This window comes from Aspergillus oryzae, chromosome 6 (genome assembly GCF_000184455.2).
Source record: "Aspergillus oryzae RIB40 DNA, chromosome 6".
Classification (NCBI taxonomy): domain Eukaryota; kingdom Fungi; phylum Ascomycota; class Eurotiomycetes; order Eurotiales; family Aspergillaceae; genus Aspergillus; species Aspergillus oryzae.
Window position 1 is genome coordinate 1330407 of NC_036440.1, and position 22345 is coordinate 1352751.

Genomic DNA, 22345 nt, shown 5'->3' on the forward strand with positions numbered 1-22345 from the left:
TTGGATGTAAAGTTCGTTAAAATAATTTCTGGAATGAGTTTAGATATAGTTTGTTTTCTCGTTCGTCTGATGTTTATGTTATATACATATGATATCATACACTATCTCTGAGCTTCAGAAGAAATGTACAACCCGCGAGATGGATGCGGTGGCTCACAGTCGTGTATAAAGTGATAAACAAGTACAGAATTAGTAATACATAGCATCATTGAAAAATCAATCAAGTCTGTAGTCGGGATACATCCGAGCAAACTTCCCCAACGCCAGCATCGTAAACGTAAACTTATAATTAGGATAGGAAATGGCACATGTCTTATTGAACATGCCCTCAATGGCCTCCTGGAGCCACTCTCCATTGGGCTGCTGTCTCGCCATTATGAGTCGAATGGCTTTTTCAATAGGTTTCATGTCCGGATACTCAGCCGAGAGCAAGCCGATGACCGCATATGCTGTTTGCACGACTTGGGACCCACTTGGATGCTCGATGTACTTGATTTGTCGGCAGCCCTATTATATGGTCAATATGAAACTAGTAATAGCTTGAGGGTGGCAGCTTACCTCGCAGCTTTCAGACCATCCACCATCCTCTCTCTGCTTAGATAGTAGGAAGTGACATGCCTTCTTGACGTACTCGCTATTTCGATATGTTTCTCCCACTGATGCCAAACTTTCCAAGGCGAACATAGTGCCGTATGTGAAGCAGACAGCCCAGCTTCCGTACCAACTGCCGTCAGGGAATTGGGCTTTCTTGATATACCCCAGCGCACGCTGGATGAAGACCTCGATTTCATTCGATCGGTAATCCGGCCAGTGCTTCTTAAACAACGTCAATGCCGTGACCACGGCAGTCGTACATTCTGGATAATCATATTCGACCATTATCCGTCCAAATACCTCCGCAGCATTGAACATCTCCAGATACTCCCCGCCTCTAGTCCGCTCATAAGACGAGCATCCACCGGAGGGGTTCTGATAAGTGAGCAACGTATCAACGGCATCAAAGATCCTTCGATCATCAAGCAGCTGCGGGTATCCCGGGGTCTTCTGAAGCAGAATAACTGACTTCAAGGCTTCTGAGATGCAATCGCACACAGCATACCCCTGATCTTTATTGCTGAAACCCCAAGCTCCCTTCCGCGGATGGCGATAACAAACCTCCTGATCCTTACAATTCTCCCTCATCTGCTGATGATCCAAGAATTCCAGCGCCCGCACCAACATAGGCCTCCATTCCTCACTCTCCGCCAAACCAGCGGCGTGAGCAGCCTGCACCAGAAAGGCCGTATCCCAGCACTGCACCCCGTTCGTCCCATTCACTAGCATGCCTTCTTTATTAACCCACAGGAAATCCTCCAACCGCTCCCGATGTCTCCTAACGGAGTACGCGTCACCTCCGTCCCGAATAAAACAAACCACCATATTCAACGGCCCATTCACAGATGCCAGGTCAGCATAGTCCGAGTTCTCATCCTCCATATCCACCAGCTTGCTCACCCAGTCCTCAGCCCAAGTAGCCACGAACCGTGGCCTCAAAAACGGCATCCACACCTCACTCAACAACCAGTTCAGGGAGCCGAGGACCCAAGTCTTTGGATGATGGTTGTCAATCTCGGCAATGGAGTTTCTATTCCCCCTCCAATCAATGGTCCCCCAGTCCTGAGTAAACAACTCGTTCCGTAACGACCGGATCACCTCCGTTTCTGGCATAGTCCACCGCCTCGACCAAATAAACGACATCGGCAGAAACACCTGCCGGATATGTATCCACCACCGCCACGGTGCGACAGGCACCCAGTCCGGCAAGAGCCACGCTTCAGGCGGGACAGGGTTGACGATGTCCCAGTCCGCGATGCCGAGTAACGCCAACCAAAACTTAGCCCAGTGAGGCGCGTACACGGCGCCACCGTGCTTGTGTAGCAGGGTGCGAGCCTTAATCATTATTGCGTGATCGGCCGGGACGCCGAGCAGGCGGAGGACGGTGTAATTTAGGCTCGTGCCGAATAGGGTGCTTTCGCCTTCGATGTGCAAGCCCCAGCCTCCGTCGACTGGGTTGGCCCGTGCAAAGAGATAGTTTTTGATCTCCGTTGCATAGGGCCCGGGGATTGGGGTTGCAGTTGCGGTCCACGCGAAGACGATGCAGGGGAGTAGAAACATGGGGCCGCCGTACTCACAGCCCCAGTTTCCGGCGGAGAGTTGCAGCTTAGAGAAGAATGTTAGGCCATTCTGGACCGTCTCTAACGGGGATTTTGGCTGTGGGAGATCGGGGAGGTTCTGTGTTGCATTAGTCTATTGCTACTCAGTATATGATTACTAGGTAATACATACCAGTGGTAGTCCGAGATAGTATTTATCGGCTAACGTCTGGGGCCATTTTCGAGAGGACTCGTCGTCTTCCAGGTAGTGCCATGTATGTCGACCGTCTTCGTTCAATAGCCGCCATCGTGTGTAATCGGTTTTCTCTGGTAATTCTGGTGGCATTCTCAATTCTTCTGGCTTCAGTCTATATATAGGGTTGTAAATTAGGTTGCAAATTGAGGTATTTGGGGAAGTGGACAATGCCATTTTATGGGGTTGCCTGGACAAGCCGCTAAAGGGCGGTTCCTTACGCTAAGACACTTTAATGTGCTTGACGCTTCTAGAGTGGCCTTAGACCCTTCTTTGCGTCTTGGCTGCTGTGGAGCAAAGGCTGCCGCGGACCGCGGGTCCCTTGTGATCACAGAGGGTTGGATGAGTATATTTTGGGGGCACATAATGACATTTAAAAAATCGAACAAGAAGAAAAGAAAGCAAGAGCGTATCATATGGGAGAACGTATTCTTTTTGAGGATCGTGCGAAATTTGTGTTGGGTTTGAAGAACATATATATCGGTAAAATGGATGTTCATACTGGTTTGCCAGTACTGAGGAGAAATTAGCCAGAACAATTGTCAAAATCTAGATACCTCACTTAACTTAGCATAGTATCAGCCAAACTCCCTTGTCAGCATAACCATTCAGATAAACCCCCAAAAGGTGTAGGGTGTGCCGTCCTCCGAGCCATATCGATCCTTCGAAGTTGGCGGACGTGACGCATGTCGATGCCGACATGCTAGATACGACTAGACACGTCCTGTAGGCTTAAACTGCAACTCAGTAGATTTCGAATGTAGACGGGTTTTGGATGAGGTTCGACCGATGCACCCTGTGACCACGAATCGTGAGTATAGCCATCGAGCGGGTAAGCTATTCATGTAGAATTCAGGGGTATGCTTTATCGAGCCTCCTACTCGGAAGATTAGCTTGCTGCAGTGCATAATTAGTCCCTGAATGATGGCTACACTTAGTACACACTTACAAATCAATCTCTGAATTCAGTTACCATTACTTCTTCTCCATAGGATGTCTTTGCCTGTCAGTGTGTTGTTCTTTGTCGACTTACCTCCCTCATAACATATGCCTGGTTTCCGACGACAACGAGAAAAATAATCGAATAATCGGAGAGAAGCATGTATTCTCAGGAAAAAGATTTCTCAGGGATCAACGTCTTCAAGCCCATTCATATGCATTGTCTGTTGGAAGTAACAGGCGTCCGGGAAGGGTTGTGGGCCATAATCGAACGCAATCGAAGAGATTGGACATAAGCGCTCCCCAATCATGTGATCTCTGTACAGGCATCAACTGTCCTGTCCATAGTTCTTTTGGTCGTTAGGCAAGCAATCGAGCCTTTCTTTCGTGTGTTATATCCCAAGAGTAAGGATGAAAATTTACAAGGAAACAGAAGTAGAAGAGGAGGCCATATAATAGAAGACTATAATGATAGGGCTTGAATTTTCTATATATTTGGGAAGTATAGGCGTGCTGATGATACTATGGTATATCAAGAGTCTGTCCTGCTAATGGGAGAGTTGAGTAACTGCAAGGGTATTGGACACTTCGTAAGTCCTCGGTACCCGACTGGACCCATTAGTCTAGTACAAAAGAAGGATCGACGGCGTCTTAGTCTCCGCTTTTAATATGCGTGTCTTAAGAAGATGAACCAACGATGGCATACCGACTTTATAGCCCCTGTTGACCAATCAGAGCCAGTTCTGGCCCGTTCGAAGCGGTGATGTTGGATTCGACCATCCCCTCATTGAAGTCACGTTACGCTAATTAATCGATTCATTAACTAGTTAGTCAGCGTCTTAGTGAATCCGCGAGGTAGTAGTTAGAAACAACGGAAAGCAGACGAGGGGTATAAGAGGCAGGGCATCGAGCGGGAGGTCACGGTTTGCCTCAAATGTTCCAAAAAGAGTTGGCCAACTTTGAGATAGCATTGAGACCGGTCATATCGAGGTCAAGCAATCTTGGCATCCCCTCATCAATCCCTGCTCCTCTTCAAGCTAGTATCGAGTTCGGGTGCCGCCTACCGTGAATCCGAAGACGCCCGTACCACCATCGCTTTCGCTTCTTACCTTGAGTTTCTAAAACAAACGCCAATGTCGCTGCTGCGCTTGCCCTGTGAGCTTTTGTTGTTAGTCGCCGAGTTTCTTGAGACGGAGGAGGATATCAATGCTCTATCCCAAGTCAACCGTGTGCTTCACGCTGTCATCAACCCATACTTGTATCGGTTTAATGCATGGAACTCAGAGAGCTCAGCGCTAGTCTGGGCTGCGGCGCACGGTGTGGAAGATACTGCATGGATTAGCATCCGAGAGGGCGCTTTCCCGGATGCAGGCGATGAATCAGGCTTAACTGCAATGTCCATCGCCGCGATGAACGGGCACGAGGAGATGGTCCACCTTTTACTTGAAACCGGAAAAGTTGATCTAAACGCCGTGGATTTTGAGCTGGGTCGGGGACCGCTAGGTTGGGCTGCAGGAAATGGACATGCCGGTGTGGTGCAACTGTTACTCGAATCCGGGCTAGTTGATGTGAATTCAAGCGATAGTTTGTTTCTAACCCCTTTAACATTGGCTGCACAATCAGGGGATGAGGCGGTAGTGAAGGTCCTCCTTAACACCGGCAAAGTCGATGTAAACTCAAAAGATGTCACCGGGTCGACACCACTTGGTTGGGCTGCGGAGCTTGGACATGAGACGGTGGCCAGGCTGTTACTGGAAACTGGACAGGCTGAAGTGAACTCAAAAGATTCTGAAGCTGGCCGAACACCACTATCTCGGGCTGCGGAGAATGGACATGACTTCTTAGTCAAACTGCTGATCGACACTGGAGAGGCTGATGTGGATACTAAAGACGACTCTAGCCGAACACCACTCTCCTGGGCTGCAGAGAATGGGCACGAGACAGTGGTACGGCTATTGCTAGAAACCAAACAGGTGAACATGGACTCAAGAGATCATGAAGGCTCATCGCCACTGTCCTGGGCGGCAAGAAATGGTCACGCGGCAGTTGTCAAGCTGCTGCTTGAAAGTGGACGGGTGGATGTCGACTCCAAGGACCTCCTGGGCCGGACACCATTGTTTCAGGCTGTGGTGAACGGACATGAGATGGTGACGAATCTTTTGTTGAGGACTGGCCAACGAATGGTGAATCAATTATAGTTTGAGCGATAAAAAGAAATCAATCAACATGAAGAAAACAGCCATGAAAGGTAGGCAACGTAGAGCATGTAAAGTGTACCGAGTAGATGGTTGGGTGACTGAGGTGTCTCAGTGCCAATGTTTTTCCTGCAGAGAAGCTCGGGCCAATGGGAGCCTGCAGATCGAGTGGGTCCACCGGGGAAATCAGACTTTCCAGAAATGGTTAATGAATGACTTACCCTGAAAACGAGTTCCCGTTGAGGACACCTTTTGACTTTCCTTTGCTTTGAAATACTTCGCCTCCACGGATATCGGAGGAACTACGCCGGTCGAACTCCTATCCCTTGGGTCTTTTCCAATTACAAATCCACTCCTTACTCTCGTTTGATCTTCTTCTTCTTCAATTCTGTCTTTCCTGTCACCTCTCACGTCATCCTGGACCGACCAACCCGAAGAGTTTAAGCTAAGCGATCGATCGACTAGTATGCAGAATTGACCAGGGGCCACCCACGAACCGTGTCTGACGCGCCAAACAATCTTTGATACCTTCTCTTTAGCCTCACTCCGATCCCAACAAACGACGCGCGACGCGACTTCAGACTGTCTCGTTGCAAACGGAACTACCGATGAAGCGCAAGGACCGCACGGTGTCCAAACGTCGCTCCAAGCCGACCCTGAGAGTTGCGACCAGCCAGAACGGCCATGCGAGAGACGGAATGAATTCCAACATTGAAATGCGCAAGAGGGACACCTCTATCGAATCGACGTCGTCCGCACAAGCCTCCCGCATCATGTCCCGCTCCAGCTTCTCCTTAGACCACGACCCCCCGGTCACCCCGCAAACACCGGGATTAACCACGACGAGTTTTTCGAACCTCCCACGAAGCGATAAGAGAAACTTCTTGCTATTGTGCGTGTTATACTTTCTCCAGGGAGTGCCCATGGGGTTAGCCACGGGATCGGTCCCGTTCCTACTCAAGCCCTACCTGTCCTACGGTCAGATCGGTGTCTTCTCCCTTGCTTCGTATCCCTATTCACTTAAACTACTCTGGAGCCCCATTGTGGATGCGGTCTGGAGTCGGAGATTTGGTCGCCGCAAGAGCTGGATCACACCGGTTCAGGTGATTGCTGGATTGGCCATGATTTATATGGGCGGGCGAATTGGTGATATGATGGTGCAGGCGGGCGCTAACGGCGGCGCTGGGGTCTGGAACTTTACATACTGGTGGTTCCTGCTGGTGTTTTTCTGCGCCACGCAGGACATTGCGGTGGACGGATGGGCCATTACGCTCATGTCCCCACCAAACATCTCCTATGCCTCGACCGCACAGACGGTCGGCTTGACGGCTGGTCATTTCTTGTCGTACACGGTGTTCTTGGCATTCAATTCGCAGGATTTCGCCAATCGCTGGTTCCGATCTATCCCCGGAGAAGGAGGCCTGCTCTCGTTGGGAACGTATCTGACATTCTGGGGATGGGCGTACCTAGTCGTGACGACTTGTTTGGCTATCATGAAGAAGGAAGACAAGACCCATGATCGGGACAGTATTTCGGATGTGTATAAGAGCATGTGGAGCGTGCTCAAACTCAAGAACGTTCAAACGATCATCTTGGTGCACCTGATCGCCAAGATCGGATTCCAGGCCAACGACGGCGTAACCAGTTTGAAGTTGTTGGATAAGGGTTTTGGCCAAGACAACATGGCATTGGTCGTGCTGATTGACTTTCCGTTCGAGATTGGCTTGGGCTACTATGCTGGCAAATGGTCGACCGAGTACACTCCCATGCGCCTGTGGTGTTGGGCCTTCATGGGACGACTGGCAGCGGCTGTTCTGGCACAGTTGACCGTTATGATTTATCCGTCGGGTTCGGAGGTCCCGTTCTGGTATATGCTGACGGTGATTGGGGAGCATGTGCTGTCGACTTTCATGAACACGGTCATGTTCGTCGCTGTGTCTGCGTTCCATGCACGCATCTCCGATCCAGCGATTGGAGGAACCTACATGACGCTACTGGCAACGTGAGTTTTGACATTTCCCTTTCCTGGCCCCTTTGCACGACATTAAACTGGTGTAACTGTAAACTGACTCGCGCAGTGTCTCCAACCTGGGCGGCACATTCCCACGCTACTTCATCCTGAAGCTTGTAGATATGTTTACCGAGGCGACGTGCATCCCTCCTAGCGTGCCTCCTGCGGCGGACCAGTTGAAGGGTGAATTGGTCACTGCACCTTTCTCCTGCGCGCTGGAACCGGATAAGAACCGTTGCACAAATGGCGGCGGCTCCTGTCAAACCATCCATGATGGGTATTACACGACGAACATTTTATGTGTGCTGATTGGCACCGTCACCTTTTTCATGTTTATCCGACCGGCGGTGCTGAAGCTGCAGGGACTTCCCCTGCGGGCGTGGCGGTTATCCCCGAACAGCAGGCAGTAGACGGTCAACATAGAGAAAAGCGATAAACGGGTCCGGGGTTTACTATAGATGGACACGGGCTGTATTCTTTGCCCAATACTTGCACGTTCGATGTATTAATAGAATTGTTCAAATTCAGACCATTGTGGACCAAGATCCCTGCAGACTAAGAAATGAGGGTTGCATCGAAGTATCCTCACTTGTCCACAACTAATCGTTCATCACATCCCCGAGCCAATGGCCGGCCGGGTGGGAAGTGCCCCGGGGTTTTGTCATTTGCCGTGTTTCGGGTGCCCGCATTAGTGAGTTCGGGTTCCTGGCAATCCAGAACTCAACTTCGAGTCAGGTGGATCAAAAAAAGAAAAGAAAAGAGCACTTCATTCCCACCTATAAATAAGTTGAAACCCATGGTCACATCGTTCTAGATCTTCAATTCCACCCAACCCCCTCCAAGAGTCAACCCCCCTAAACAAAACTACCAAAAATGCACCTCCCAACCCTCACCCTCCTCGCAAACCTAGTAACCCTAGGAACAGCAACAACAGCCGACACCCTGAGACCCAGAAACGTAACTTCCCCAGTCCCAACCCTCTCAATCTCAAAATACCATTGAATTAACTAACATAACCCCAACGGGAAAAACAAAAAATAAAGTGGGACCTCCGCCTCCTCAAACCCGGCTGCGAAACCAGCGGCTCCAACTTCGCCATTAGCGTGTATCATGCACAGGGCGTATCGGAACGATCCTGTGTGGATTTGACGACCGTCCGGGGTCTGAATCTGAGTATTGTGGATACGGTCTCGTGGAAGAGTCCCTCTGAACCGCAGTTCGATCTTTGTATGTATGCAGGTGGGGATTGTGATTCTGGGGAGGTGGTGGGAGAGATTCGAGATGGGTGGGGGGTTTGTGTTAAGTATGAGGGGTGGAGGGGGTGGAGGGCTGTTGCGAAGGGGGAGGAGTGTGATTGATCTTTTCTTCTTCTTCTTTTCTTTTGTTGTCTACTTGATCTTGGGGAGCTCGGAGGGGGTAATGTGTTGATGAGTGTTGCTATGTGGTATTCATATAAGATTAATTGAATCTAGAGGTGGGATATTGCCTGTACTTACATACAATGAGAGAAGCATGGATAATAGAGAATAACCTCAAGTTGATAATCTGAACGGAGTTCTAAATACTCCCATACAGCCTCTCTGCAGGGAAAACAAGTTCGTGGTCAAATTTGTACCATATTAAAAACGAGAAGAGCGATATTCTGGCTGGAAGGCCTTGTGCCTTTATACATCACGCTTACCCCATAGTGACTTAGGGCTGTGAATAGGACCTTTTCATGCGCCTCGATGCCGAGATGAATATTCGCGTGGTGAATCAGTTGACGGGGGAATGCCCATATGTAAAGTTTCTTTTAAATATTATCTTCACTATCTAGTATCCCTCTCTAGGTATATCTGCACTCTCGTGGTATGGGCCGTCTTCAAAAATCAAGCTTAATATTCGCTGTCGAGTTCACTAAATCGCTACTCTGCCAGAGCTAGCTCATTTTGATGATCTCCACGAAGCACATCACTATGACCTTCAGTGCGTCCTATTTAGAATCACGTCACCTGTTTCTATCACCAACGCTAGCCTTAGGCCTACCCATCTCGGAACTGATGCATGGTATATAGTTCAGCCTTAGAAGCCACAGTATACGCGTTATCGTTCTAGATACTGGTACTAGAATTAGGAGGCTCTTGCTTTTTAACTATGCTATGGATGATACCAGGCCTTTTGCTCTAGAAGGCTGGACAAGAGGACCATATAATTTATGCAATAGATAGTCATTTGCCAAGAGTCTTTACTTCATATCGTAATGGGATGCCAATAATATTGCAATCCTAAGGACCTTCCTCTGCCAGCGCGCGCATTTATATGATGTTCATACCAAAATCTAGATTCTATACGCTGAAATACATCAGATAAAGATACAAAATAGCATACACATAAAACGTAGTATCATATCAGGCGTTGCCAAACCCACTCAATAAACCCATCACTTTGTCCCCTCCACCAACTCCTTCACAGCAGTATCCAACAAAAACCGGGCATACCCACGATGCAACCTCCCAACCCACTTCGGGATAGTCTTCTGCTGTAAAAGACCTCCCTCCTCGGGTACGATCTCATACGTGTGCGCCGAAGCGAAACGCACCTCCACAAACGGGCCTAGGCCCTCCTCATCCCCTTCACCGTCAAACGGCCCCTCGACACTCATCTCATGCCGTCCACCCGTCATTAAGCGCCATGGATACCCCCAACGAGCAATCATCTCAAAGAACCGCCTTGGCCCATCTGGGATCTCCCATTTCACTAACAAAGGCTCGTCACGCACCGGCTGTCGAATAACAGTCATGGCCCCATTTAGAAGCTCACGCGGAGCCCCCGTTTCTGGATCAGGGCTGAATCCTGCTGGGGTGGTTCCCAGATCGCCTGGGTTGAATTTGCCCTTGCTGAAGAGTCCGATCACTTTGGCTTCTAGGCGAAGTATGCTGCAGTTCAGTAACGATTGTGCCCAGGCGATGTTCAGGTCTTGTTTCGTGGGTTTTTCTGTGGGGTTGTTGGTCCGTGCTTGAAGGTCGCGGAGACGGATCCGGGCGGCGTAGATGTCTATGTGGGGGACATGTTGAGTTGTTGAGTTGGCTGGTGTACGGAGAAGCTCGGTGCTGGTTCTGTCTGGAGCAATAGGGGGATATCGTGCTTCCAGTGAGTTTAGCCAGACATGCGTGCCGTAGCCCACTAGTAAGGAGGGTGTCGCTAGTGTGAAGAGAAGGCGGGTTGGGGATCGTCCCGCCATTTTGATCGGATCGCAAGGACGTTACGGGCAGAGAGAGGCTGGGCCTACGATTGTTTATATGCTTCACGCGACGAGGCTGGCAGGTCTGGGGCGCAGCTTTATTTATCTCAGCTCTCCACCGTAGTATAAATGTGCTGTGTACAAGACGATCACCGGGTCATCCCGACCCGTCATGGGGCCAGGGCGTCACCTGATGCTTATCAACCCTCTCATACGCTCTTCAAGTCAAATGTCAGGCTGTAAGCGGCGGCATATTAGAGCTTTTACGTAGCGGCCGGAGGGACTAATTCTCGTCCTTGGTTATGTGTGGCTGGAAACGGCCAGTTTTGTTACCCCGACTGCACGGCGTCTCCACTATGTATAGCACCCAAGAGGCTAAATTCTGGCGGCTCCACAATCCCTTCAGCCATGTTTCTGACTGTCACTCGTAGTCAAAACAAAGGAACTTACTACTTGTATCTTGAGACATTCTGATTTGTATCGGAAATACTTCGGCTCATTTGATAAGAATTTTCCAGTAAGCTCCGGACACTTAGGGAGACATTCAGGACCTAAGTGGTTGCGTTTGACTATTATCTACACGGTAGTCGGAAATCGCGCAAAGTGATAATGATCATCGGGGAGGACTAAAAGACCTGGGCCAAATGACTAAAGCCCAGAACCCCCCCAACTCTAGCGCCAGGTGGATACGCTTTACGAGCAAACCAATAGTAATGTGAGATACAGGACGATGACTCGACTATCCTTGGCGAAACTGGTGCTTTTATTGAGGGCAAATTGGTGTCAAAAGAGACTGTTAACGGTTAGTAATTGAGGCAGTGCAATATAGACTGCCCTGTAGCACCCAAGTCCCAATCAGTCGCCCGGAAATCGAGAGCTGGTCGTTGTTGGATTAAGGTCGCTCCATTATAAACACAACCACGATGGCCAGGCTTGATTTACCATGAATCCCGAAGACGAAAGCGATAGTATCCCACTCGTGCCCTACCATATATTCCGCAGCTTGCTCTTTTTTAGCAACTAACACCGGTACCACTGGCATGGTGCAAAACATCTGAATAACGACTTGAATGCGACATGGGCCCATCTGGTGATCATGATGTGTCCTCTTACCATGAGCATTACCTGTTACTCCTAGCAAATTATGAATGTGAATATCATTGACCTCTGCTTAGTGAACATGTGCCGCGTTTCCGATCATGCGAATCTCGCCGAATGCCTTGTAGCTGGCGTATATTCCATCAAGGTTGTTGTCGGAGCCTTTCTACCATCCTGGTATTGGGATTGGCGATTCTGTGTAAGCAGACACAGATCAGCCAGTTCATTCCACATGTATTGGAGCTGAACACTTTCATACCTTGTACGCTATACTCTCACGTGGGTCTTTCGCCTTTAATGAAGAGCGAGTCCAACTGCCAACTACTTGCAACATGCTACATTGCGGCGGGTCTAACAGCTTCCATGCCTGTTGCAGATAAGCTTCACAGGAAGCTCATGGACGTAATCCAAGTAAACGGCGCCAGGCGTTTTAATATCAGACAAACACATAAGACCCAAGGCAAGGAGTCCCCTAGCCCTTTCCTCGCCGGTCACTTAGCAGGCCCCCCGGCCTGACATCATGCTTACCCTGACAGTCCACCGTTCCCAGGCATGCTACTCAGCTGCCTGAGCCACGAGGCCCCTAGCAGCTGCCTTCTTTTGCAGGCATCTTAGTGAACAGATATTTTTAGTGTCCAACAATACTAATAACGGGGGGCCAGATAGTCGAGCGGTAAGCTAAGGGCCTCGCTGAGTCCGGCCCCCCAAGTCCAAGGCTCGAGAAGATCAGCGGGTTCGAACCTGCGTCTCGCCCCTTGGACTCCACTAGTAAAACCCCCCTCGGGGTTTTCGTAACCCTCTCTAAGACGCCGGTGCTTAAAGCATGCTCGGCGCCGGGGACGGAGGGTGAGCTTTTTGCCAATCTGATTTTTGATCTTTTTGTGTCCTGTTATTTAATTTTTCTCTTTCTTTTGACCTCAATTTCATTCTTTCTGACTTCCATCGTCTTGTTTGTGAGGAAGAGGTGGTTGGAGGTACCTTGTGTCTGAGGCACGGTACAACGGAAGAGCCCAGCACATTAAATTCTCCCACGTCACGACTAATACAGATCCACTGCTCTGAGATAGTGCAAAATGTTTCTCTGATTCATATCAAAATTACTCTGAAAATATCTACCACTCTTCGAACGCGTTGACACCTCAGGCTACGCTTTCAGGTCACGAGATGAGGGTTGCCCGCGATGAGCTCATGAGATCATGTAGTCAGACTTGAATATTATTAGTGTCATATGCTTTGTGCGTGGATCTCAAACTCATAGCATTCCACTTGAGTGAGCACAGCTTCTACGACGTTCTATACTTGACGCTATTATTAGATATTGCGGCTACATCGTCATGCTTCTCCAGTCTATTACACGATACAAATGAGGACTACACCCGTTCCTTAGACCTGGCATTCTGATGATACATCTCCGCTTTATTGAACGCTATTACCTTATACCTAGAAGAACTAATAACAGGAACACTTCTGAGATGCAACATGATAATCACGGTTGCTGCACCTAGCTCACAGAAATAGCCACCAACACGCGCCGCGCATCTCACGAGCAAAACAGTGACTAGGATAAACTAGGCAAGCTAAACGAGCACTCACAAATGTATTCATTTATCATCCTTTCCACAGCTCGGCTATTTCATTGATATTTTATCGGATCTATACTGAGGGGTTTAGTGATGTTCGTGAACTTTGTGTTGCTCGGCCTGCGCGTTGATTGACTGGAACGTTGGAACCATGATGTTCACCATAGCTCAAGATCCTTGGCCTCGGCTTTTCATACCTATACGCGAGATAATACCTTGAAGAATATGTCTGGCCTCTGCAGAACGGTGCAAGTAAAGGCTATCACGATGTCTTGGCCCACGGTTAATGCGCTTGGCCGTATGATACAATTCTTGGCCGATTGTTGCAATCAAGTGCGGGATGTCTATCAGAGCTGTTATCGAGAACATATAAAATGGAAGGCAGATGTTCGTGGACCTACTGGTCAAATTCGAAGATATTGAAGTTAATATCAGTATATCTGACTAGTGCATTGGGCTTATAACTGATCTGTCATTTTTCTCGCGGTTGGTCAATACAATGGGGAAGGGCTTCTTCAGTCACGAGTTTGAAACTGAGAGTTCCGACGAGTTCCAAGGAACGCGGAACCATATCTTTGATGATTCGGATGCCGCCGAATATTGGGCCAATGTGTATGAGAAAGCTCAATATGAGGGTCGTCATCGCTTTGATCCTTCCTTCACTTGGACTCCTGAGGAGGAGAAGAAATTAGTCCGAAAGGTTGGCCTCCTTCTGCCCCTGTTCTCTTACTGAAGGGTGTTCGTCTCTTGTGGCACATTTTTAAAATAAAATAGGTGGATCTGCGGATTATGTTCTGGGCGTGGTTAATGTTCTGCTCGCTGGATCTGAACCGGAGAAATATCAACAGAGCAATCACAGATGACATGGTGAGTAAAAATGTACTTCGAGCTTGGTAGTTTGCTAGCTAATCATTACTAGCTCCCTGAATTAGGCATGAACACGAACGACTTCAACTACGGACAAACTGTATGCCTGCTTTTATCAAGAGGTGTCGATAGTGGCTGACAACGGCAGATCTTCCTAGTAACATTTCTCGCAGCAGAGCTCCCAAGCGGCCTGATCAGTAAGAAGGTTGGGCCAGATAGATGGATTCCATTCATCATTGTATGCTGGTCATCCATCAGTGCTGCACAGGTCGCCCTTTCAAACAGGGCAGGCTACTTTGCCTGTCGAGCCCTTCTCGGGCTTCTGATGGGTGGTTTCATACCGTACGCCTGTGAATGGAATCCGCTGAGTATTTATACTAACTTTTTATAGTGATATAGTGCTCTGGCTATCTTACTTTTATGTGAGTACCTAGCTCGTCTTAATACTATATTGGTACTAACATGAAATAGAAAGGACGAGAGCTGCCAATCCGTCTCAGCTGGTTTTGGACAGCGATCAGGTAAGCCACGGCTCCACATATTGAACATAACCATGATAACCCCGAGTAGTACTTGCAATATTGTTGGCTCCCTCCTTGCCGCGGGCATCTTGCAGATGCGTGGACTCCGAGGATGGAGTGGATGGCAATGGCTGTAAATACACCTCACCACTTTTCTATAGTTAGACTAACATCCGTCACAGCTTCCTCATCGAAGGTCTAGTCACGGCTATTATTGGAGTCTTATCCTGGGGCCTTATGCCCCCAGGCCCCTGTCAAACAAAGAGCTGGTTTCGAGGCAAAGACGGCTGGTTTAGTGAGCGTGAAGAACTCATCCTCGTCAACCGGCTTCTGCGCGACGACCCGTCCAAAGGCGACATGAACAACAGGTCCGTCTCCTAAACTTCATTCAATAATCACCCTATCTCTAACTCTGAAACCAAAAACAGACAAGCCGTTGGCCCAGTCGCACTCATTAAATGCCTCAAAGACTTCGACCTCTGGCCCCTATACCTCCTCGGCCTCCTCATCTATATCCCACCGCAACCTCACGCAAACTATCTGTCGTACATCCTCCGTCGACTAGGATTCTCCACCTTCCACGCTAACCTCCTCGCCATCCCCTCCCAGTTCATGTTCGCTGTAAACCTCCTCATCATCACCCGCATCTCAGACAAACTCAACGAGCGCTCCATCGTCGCCTCCACCTCCAACATCTGGATACTTCCCTGCTTGATCGCCCTCGTCGCCCTCCCCGAATCAGCCAGTACCTGGACTCGCTACGCAATCAGCACAGTCCTTCTCAGTTACCCATACTGTCATGCGATTCTCGTCGGCTGGAATGCCCGTATCAGCAATACCGTCCGCACACGCGCCGTCGGCGCCGCGCTGTACAATATGTGCGTGCAGGCGGGCAATATCATCGGGAGTAATATCTTCCGGGAAGATGATAGTCCGCTGTATCGACGGGGGAATAAGATACTTCTAGCTATTTGCTCGTTCAATGTCGTCTTGTTTTATGCGGTCAAGGCATATTACGTTTGGAGGAATAAGACGAGGGAGAGGAAGTGGGAGTCCATGTCGGAGGAGGAAAGAAGTGACTATTTACTTACGACGACGGACGAGGGGGTTAAGAGGTTGGATTTTCGGTTTGTTCATTAAGTGTTGTTACTGTGTTCAACCCAGAGTATTAAATAGGTAGGGTAGGTAGTGAAAGTAGTATTGAAAAATGGAGTGATGTTGTACTGGGATAGATCTGATCAGATCTGATCGAATGCCCCGATAAGATAAGGCTGCCCCTCCACCATTAGTAACTCCATTTTCTGTTCTCCAATTTTTCCTTTGCGATACATCACTCTACAACACCATAACATACTCACCCATCCAACACTCTCTACGATAACTACACCCATCTAGCTCCCTCTAGAACTCTACAACTCTGCACCCCCGCCCCAAACCAGAACAATGACCTCCCCCCAAGACCCCACCACCAACAACAGCCTAGACGACATCTTCGGATCCTCCCCACCCCACGGCAACACCTTAATCCACAGAGAAACAACCACCACATCCCACCCCGAACCCTCCGAACTGCCCTCCCTGCGCCGCCAACACGTAACAGCAGGCTATCGTGACGGCGTCTCCGCCTCGAAAACCGAACACGTGCAATCCGGCTTCGACGCGGGCTTCCCCGTCGGCGCCCAACTGGGCATGCGAGCGGGGACAATTCTAGGTATTCTCGAGGGCGTGATCCGCGGGTATGAATCTCGGGCCTCGTCGGCGGTGATCAAGAAGCCTGGTGCTATGCGCGGAGGAGGTGGTGGTGCATCGTCATCTTCAACGGAGAGTGAGGAGGCGGCGAAGAGGAGGATGGAGAAGAGGGAGAAGGTTCTTAAGCTCTATCAGGCTGCTATTGAGGAATTGGATGTACGGAAGGTGTTCGCTGGCTTAGATGGTACATCTGAGGAATTGAAACCGGAGGAACAACTCCGGGGGCTTGGGGACAAGGCTATTTCCACTTGGGAGGAGAAGGTGAAAGTCGCGCATTGGGAGGAGACTATGGATGCGCTTGAGATGAAGGACACCACCACGTCCTCCACCACCGCGCCGACAAAGTCACAAGAGGAGGGACAGGAGCAGAAACAGGAACAGGAGCAAAGTTGAGCCCGATGCACGGGCTTCCAGACTTACAGAACATACAATTACCCTCTTGCATCTCCTTCTATTCCATTTTCTCCGGCCGATGCCAGGATCCCTATTTCTTGGCAGATTTGTCTCACCTGCCGAGTCCTTCTGGGCCTCCTCCCCTTGCGGGTGGGAAGGGGAATTTCGAATTCACTTCCCCTGGCCCGGTCCGCGGATGGGTTCGCTCCCCGTTTCGTTCCCCTGCATGGTCTTTTGTTCCTGCGCCTGCGCGTGCTGGACGTCGGTTTCAGGGCCTTGCGGTGGAGAGCTGAGGCTGCTGCAAGGATTCGGGATTCCCGCTGCGGATGCTGGGCCGGGTTCCTGAATAACTACTTGGTTTAGGTGCATATGCATCCCGTTGTGGGTGTGGTGGTGATCGTGCGATCGTGGTGGTTTGAGTGGTATATGGTGTTTTGGGGGGTGATTTGTATAAGCTAGGGGATTGTCGGTGTGGGCTTATGGGGGGTCATTTGCGAAGACCTGTGTTAGAATTTATTTTCTATTTAATTTTCTTATCTTCTCTTAAATGATTCATGTCAGGGTCGGGGTGAATTGGATGTGAGCGACGCAATGAGTGATTGTACCACACCTTGTGTACAAATTATGACTATGGGTCAAAGAGAGATAGAACCGACTATGAATTACCACAGCAGAAGAAACACATCATTGGTAGTAAATTAAATGATCAAGTGACTGTTTATTCTACGCGACCGTACACTTGAATAGTAGGATAAGACTACAGGCCGATGAATGATATCCTTCCACATCAGCTACCTATACAAGCATTCTCGCCCTAATTTGGTGTCTATAAGAAGACTTGCCTATACGGAGACATGATAGAGAAGCAAAGCAAAAGTACGTGAACATCTCTCATACGTAAACACGCGATTATCCAACCCATACAATTGACAATGTTTATTTGCAAGATCAACAATAACCTCAACTAACGCCAATGTAACATCGCAAGCATGATGAACGTAACGTAGCAAGAGCACACGACAAGATACCGAATTCTTCATTACACGGTCATAAGCATATTCTGATCATGTTTCAGTTCAGATCCCGAAACATGATTCTTTTCCACAGTCAGAAGGACTTCATTCCCAAGTATAGAGCATTCATGCTCCACGAAGGCCGTTACCCCAGCAAAGCCGAAGGGACACGGTTGAGCAAAAGGGAGCGACGATTATAGACTTCAGTCAGCCACTAGACCAAGGTAGCAGGGAATGCGAATTGGCCCGAGCCCTTGGTTCTAGACTCCAGAGCCGGTTATGATCGGTGCTAAGGGATATAGGGTTGACTGGAAATGCTATCGGGTGCGCCACACGCAAGGGGGGATCAAAACAGAGGAGCTTGTAGGAGGGGGGAAAAAGTACGAGTTTTTACCCCACATTGTAGATCATGATCTACGCTTAGGCATTGCTTTACTTGAAGCAATTGCAGAATGCATGGATAGCTCATGGTAAGTAGATTGGGTATGAAGGCTCGCGCCTTATCCTAGACTTTCATCTAGCTGTTTTATAATTGTGATTTTGATATGAAAAGGAACAGTGTTGATTAGCGGGTTGTAAAGAGTGACAGCCATCATCAACGTTTGACAATAAGAAATTATCAGAGAGCGTGCGCAGTGTGATAGAAAGAGTGATTGGAAAACTCGAGAAGGAAAGATCACGGAGTGAGAGACTCAAGCAAGGAAATTATAGAGAGGAGCCAAAGCTCAAGAGCGGGAACAATCCAGATCCCATAGCCTCATCATCGTACTACATTAAATCATTCGTAGCAGCTATAGCATTAGCGGAATATAGCTGCTGTCTCATGCTCAACGTGTCGAGCTCATAAATCATCGAAACGCACCATGGCACATTGCGACCGGGCGTTCTTCGTCACCGACTCCCATCCATTGGGATCCGTAAGGCAGCTTCATAAGACATTATTTAGAAAACAGAACAAGCGAAGTTATCGTCATCGTCGGTAGGTTGAACGCGAAAGCATTTCCGTATACGCCAACGCCATCCAGACTTTTTCCCACCATTTTCAAGCACAGGAAATCAGTATCGATATAAAAAGCAGTTACATGGCCTTGCGTGGTCTAGGTGGTGGCATATCCCCGTGGCAGCCAAGCACGCGCAGGGACTCCCAAACACGTTTGTAAAGAGGTTGTCGTAAAGGTGTCAAACTCTGAAGGGCTTTGTCCGATCGGTCTTCGCGGCACAGGGTACGAATTTTACCTCCTTCGCTTGATAGGGACGACTGGGGCGAATTGGAATGTGGCTTACGCCTCGATTTGGCCTGCATCGCGGCTGCTGTCGATCGATCGATGTCAAAGTTTGGTCGCTCATCCTTGCTGTTGCGGCGGGATCGGGGAGTCCGTGGAGGCACGAGCGATGTGGTCGATGGGGCCACGATACGCACCGTTTGGTGTGCCGATTGGAACTTATCGGGGGCGAAACGCGATTTCCCAATTGACCGCATCGGGGCTGGGTGACGCTCTTCTGGGGGCTTGTCAGGCGTTGTAGGGAATTTTTCTAAGGCCTGAGGGCTGTTGCTGGAGTTTTGTAACTTGGGAGCCGACTTGGCCATCCTTAGATGCACCCGACTGCGGACCTTTTTCAATGTATCCATGGGCTTCCTTGACCGCGACTTTGGATCCGTGTCTTCGGTGTCTGAGTCTGATTCCCATACTGATTGCTCACATACCACCTCGGATGTTGATGTCGACGGCCTATCGCGGCCAAATGGGGGAGGCTTTTCCATGGAAGGCGAATTAGAACCAGGACTGGGAACGGGACTTGGACAGTCATTGGCGGGGATGAACATGGCTTCATCAAATCGAGTTGTGTGAGGCTCCATCGTAACGGGATTGATACGGCAAGGAGGAGAGATCATAGATGCCTCTATGGGAGGCTTCCCAACGACTATCTGTGCTCTTCTGTTTGCCAAAGTGTTCGCGTTGCGCGCAACAGCGGGCAGAGAGGGTAGAGGCTTTCCGCGAAGGGAGTCTAGAGCGTCGGACTGAGACATGACTAAAGTGTCAGACGATGCGTTGGACAGGGCAGTCCGTAGGCTGCCGTCCCGAGTGGATGTAGATGGCTGGGTAGATAAAGCTGTTCTAGAACGCTTCCGTGGTGTTGAGGGACAGAAAGGAACCTGATTTCCTGACGTAACGTCTGTATGGGAATGACGGGCAAGCTGCTCACTCACTCTGATGGTGTCGTCGGGATATATGGGAGCAGAGTAGTTCGAGGAGAAGGAGCTGCTTGGGGTCAAGTCTGGGGTAGCCTCCGTTTGCACTGATCCAAACGACCCTTGGCTATAATGGCTGGGCTGGTCCCAAGGTTGCGGTGAAATTTGTTGAAGAGCTAGCTGGTGTTCAAGTTCGACCACCGACAGTGTTGACCGATTGATATTAGTACGAGATCTCGCTGTTTCCCCACGAACCGTAACTGGGAACGGAAGCTCTTTTCCAGGGTTCACGGTGGATAGCATATAATACTGATTAGCTTCTTCACTAAATCTAACATCGCGAGCACCTGGCTGGTGAGCTCGCCGGGCTCCGTATTCCAGAGATCGCTCGAGGTAGAATGGATTCGTTTCGTCTGTTGTTACAAGATCCCTTGGTGGATAATATGATGAAGCTCGTTTTCTCTGCGGCGACGGTGGGGGCAAACAGAAGTTCGTCTGAGAGCTCTTGCGGCCACGCCGGAAAGCGTTCAATTCCCCCGGAAGCGGATGATATGCGGTAGCCATGGGGTGATATTGCAACAACCACGGAGCTGTTCAGTGTATGCTCAAGGATATAGAGCGTTCATCGGAAACAAGTGATACAGACGCTGAATACCTATTAGCGTCCAAGAATAGGGAGGTCTCTGGGTAGCCAGAACTTAGGGAATGGCAAGGGCGAAGGGGTTATGTTTATACATATCACAATTGATGCTCTTTCAGGTCTGCAGCCCACTTCATGCATTGGTGGCTAGGCCGGGAAGAGCAGCCGCCGCATGCCAATGCACAATGGTGTAAACAAAGCTCAATCACCCGAAAGCACGGACGCCAAAAGCCTATCGGACCTTACATGATCCCCTTCCCTAGGGATGGCGCTTGCAGCAAGGCGTGCGCAATCGAGGCTGGAGCAAGGGAGATACCCGGATCCCGATCCGCAACCTAGGCTCGCAGGTTGGAAAAGATAGCCATAGGCCAACCGTACTTATTGACAATGTTCCCCTTTCCTGTTGTGAATTCAATTCTCAACTGGGGTCAGGGCCGTCAGGCACCCATTCTCGGGGACGTCATTGGATTGGCATAATGGCAGCCAAATAGTCCCTGTATCATGGTTGCGAAAAGTGCAAGTGGTGTGCTGGCTAGATTCTAAACTCGATTAATTCCCGTCACGCCCCTTTCCTTTCCTAGATAGGTCTCCATCGATATAATTAGTACCTGCATAGCTGTAGGGATCCGGGGTTAATTCGGCGTAAGAGAAAATTTGCCACTATGCAGTCGCCTACGTCAAAATAATTTGCAATCGATAGGACGTTTCATCCACATACAGGACATCGAAAACCTTAACTAGGAGACGTTGTGAGGTATTTGGGCCCAGTCCCAGCTACCTGGTAATAGAAGGCCGACGTTCCTGCAAATGTGAGTGATCACTTCCGCTTGGACAAAAGTCCACCGCGGAAGCCTTCCACGATCTCCCACTAAACCTCTATCAGGTTGTGGTGGCTGTCGATCATGTCGATCTGTCAACAGTATGCTTTGCAGTGAGTTTAGGATAGCCCAATCGGTAGCATGGTCATTGAAATATGATTCTATAGTCACCACCAAAAAGCCATAGCAGGTCAGGAAGGAAGCTTAAATGACGCCGAATTTAAGCCACACTGTCACAGTACTTCCATTGCTGCGCTGATTCCATTTCCCTCTTTTTTGCAAAGTTCTGGTCACGAATTTCTCCACTAAAGAGTAAACCAATCAGTATTTGGGCCCGCATTCCAGCAGGTCGTGCTGGTTGCTATGACACACTGTTCCCCATTTTCGAGCTCCAAATTGGATAATTATAGAGTTCAGAGGCGACCTCTATTGGAACATCCGACTGTTGACTCCACCACGCAGTTTCTTGGTAAAGTGGCTGATTCTGAGGGCCAACGTTTTACAGATTATTCTCCGAAGAGGTTGGCTTCATGTGTTGAGTATCTTTTCGTAAATCCTTGCTGGCCAGTATAGTCATGACCCGAAAGCCTTCATGCCATCTAACACTCTGTGATGCGCTGGCCATTTCGACCTCCTCTTCCATTTCCTCTTCTTCTTTCCCCCCTTCTCTCTATCACCTTTGCTCTCTTTGGCCTCCTGCATTTCCCCTCTAATCCCTTTCGTAA

General features: G+C 49.4%; 6 protein-coding genes across 6 annotated transcripts; 2 read left to right on the top strand and 4 right to left on the bottom strand.

Annotated features, from left to right (window-relative positions):
• Positions 1-216: 216 nt before the first annotated feature.
• Positions 217-2562, bottom strand: AO090020000194 (terpene cyclase/mutase family protein; the record flags this gene model as incomplete). Its single annotated transcript, XM_001824496.3, has 3 exons — positions 217-507; positions 559-2271; positions 2326-2562. 3 exons carry the CDS (start codon positions 2560-2562, stop codon positions 217-219), a joined length of 2241 nt encoding a protein of 746 aa, XP_001824548.3.
• Positions 2563-4558: 1996 nt separating this feature from the next.
• On the bottom strand, positions 4559-5305 carry AO090020000193 (uncharacterized protein; the record flags this gene model as incomplete). Its single annotated transcript, XM_023238117.1, has 1 exon — positions 4559-5305. One exon carries the CDS (start codon positions 5303-5305, stop codon positions 4559-4561), a length of 747 nt encoding a protein of 248 aa, XP_023092736.1.
• A 912-nt stretch (positions 5306-6217) lies between these two features.
• On the top strand, positions 6218-7940 carry AO090020000192 (SD08430p; the record flags this gene model as incomplete). Its single annotated transcript, XM_001824494.3, has 2 exons — positions 6218-7521; positions 7598-7940. 2 exons carry the CDS (start codon positions 6218-6220, stop codon positions 7938-7940), a joined length of 1647 nt encoding a protein of 548 aa, XP_001824546.3.
• A 2009-nt stretch (positions 7941-9949) lies between these two features.
• On the bottom strand, positions 9950-10750 carry AO090020000191 (uncharacterized protein; the record flags this gene model as incomplete). The annotated part of the gene is made up of 1 exon (XM_001824493.3): positions 9950-10750. One exon carries the CDS (start codon positions 10748-10750, stop codon positions 9950-9952), a length of 801 nt encoding a protein of 266 aa, XP_001824545.1.
• A 2903-nt stretch (positions 10751-13653) lies between these two features.
• On the top strand, positions 13654-15956 carry AO090020000190 (uncharacterized protein; the record flags this gene model as incomplete). Its single annotated transcript, XM_023238118.1, has 10 exons — positions 13654-13815; positions 13967-14128; positions 14203-14295; positions 14348-14395; positions 14444-14637; positions 14687-14717; positions 14767-14816; positions 14866-14949; positions 14999-15184; positions 15245-15956. The coding sequence occupies 10 exons, from the start codon at positions 13654-13656 to the stop codon at positions 15954-15956; spliced, it is 1722 nt and encodes a 573-aa protein (XP_023092735.1).
• A 3093-nt stretch (positions 15957-19049) lies between these two features.
• On the bottom strand, positions 19050-20000 carry AO090020000189 (uncharacterized protein; the record flags this gene model as incomplete). Its single annotated transcript, XM_001824491.3, has 1 exon — positions 19050-20000. One exon carries the CDS (start codon positions 19998-20000, stop codon positions 19050-19052), a length of 951 nt encoding a protein of 316 aa, XP_001824543.3.
• Between the last annotated feature and the right edge of the window lie 2345 nt (positions 20001-22345).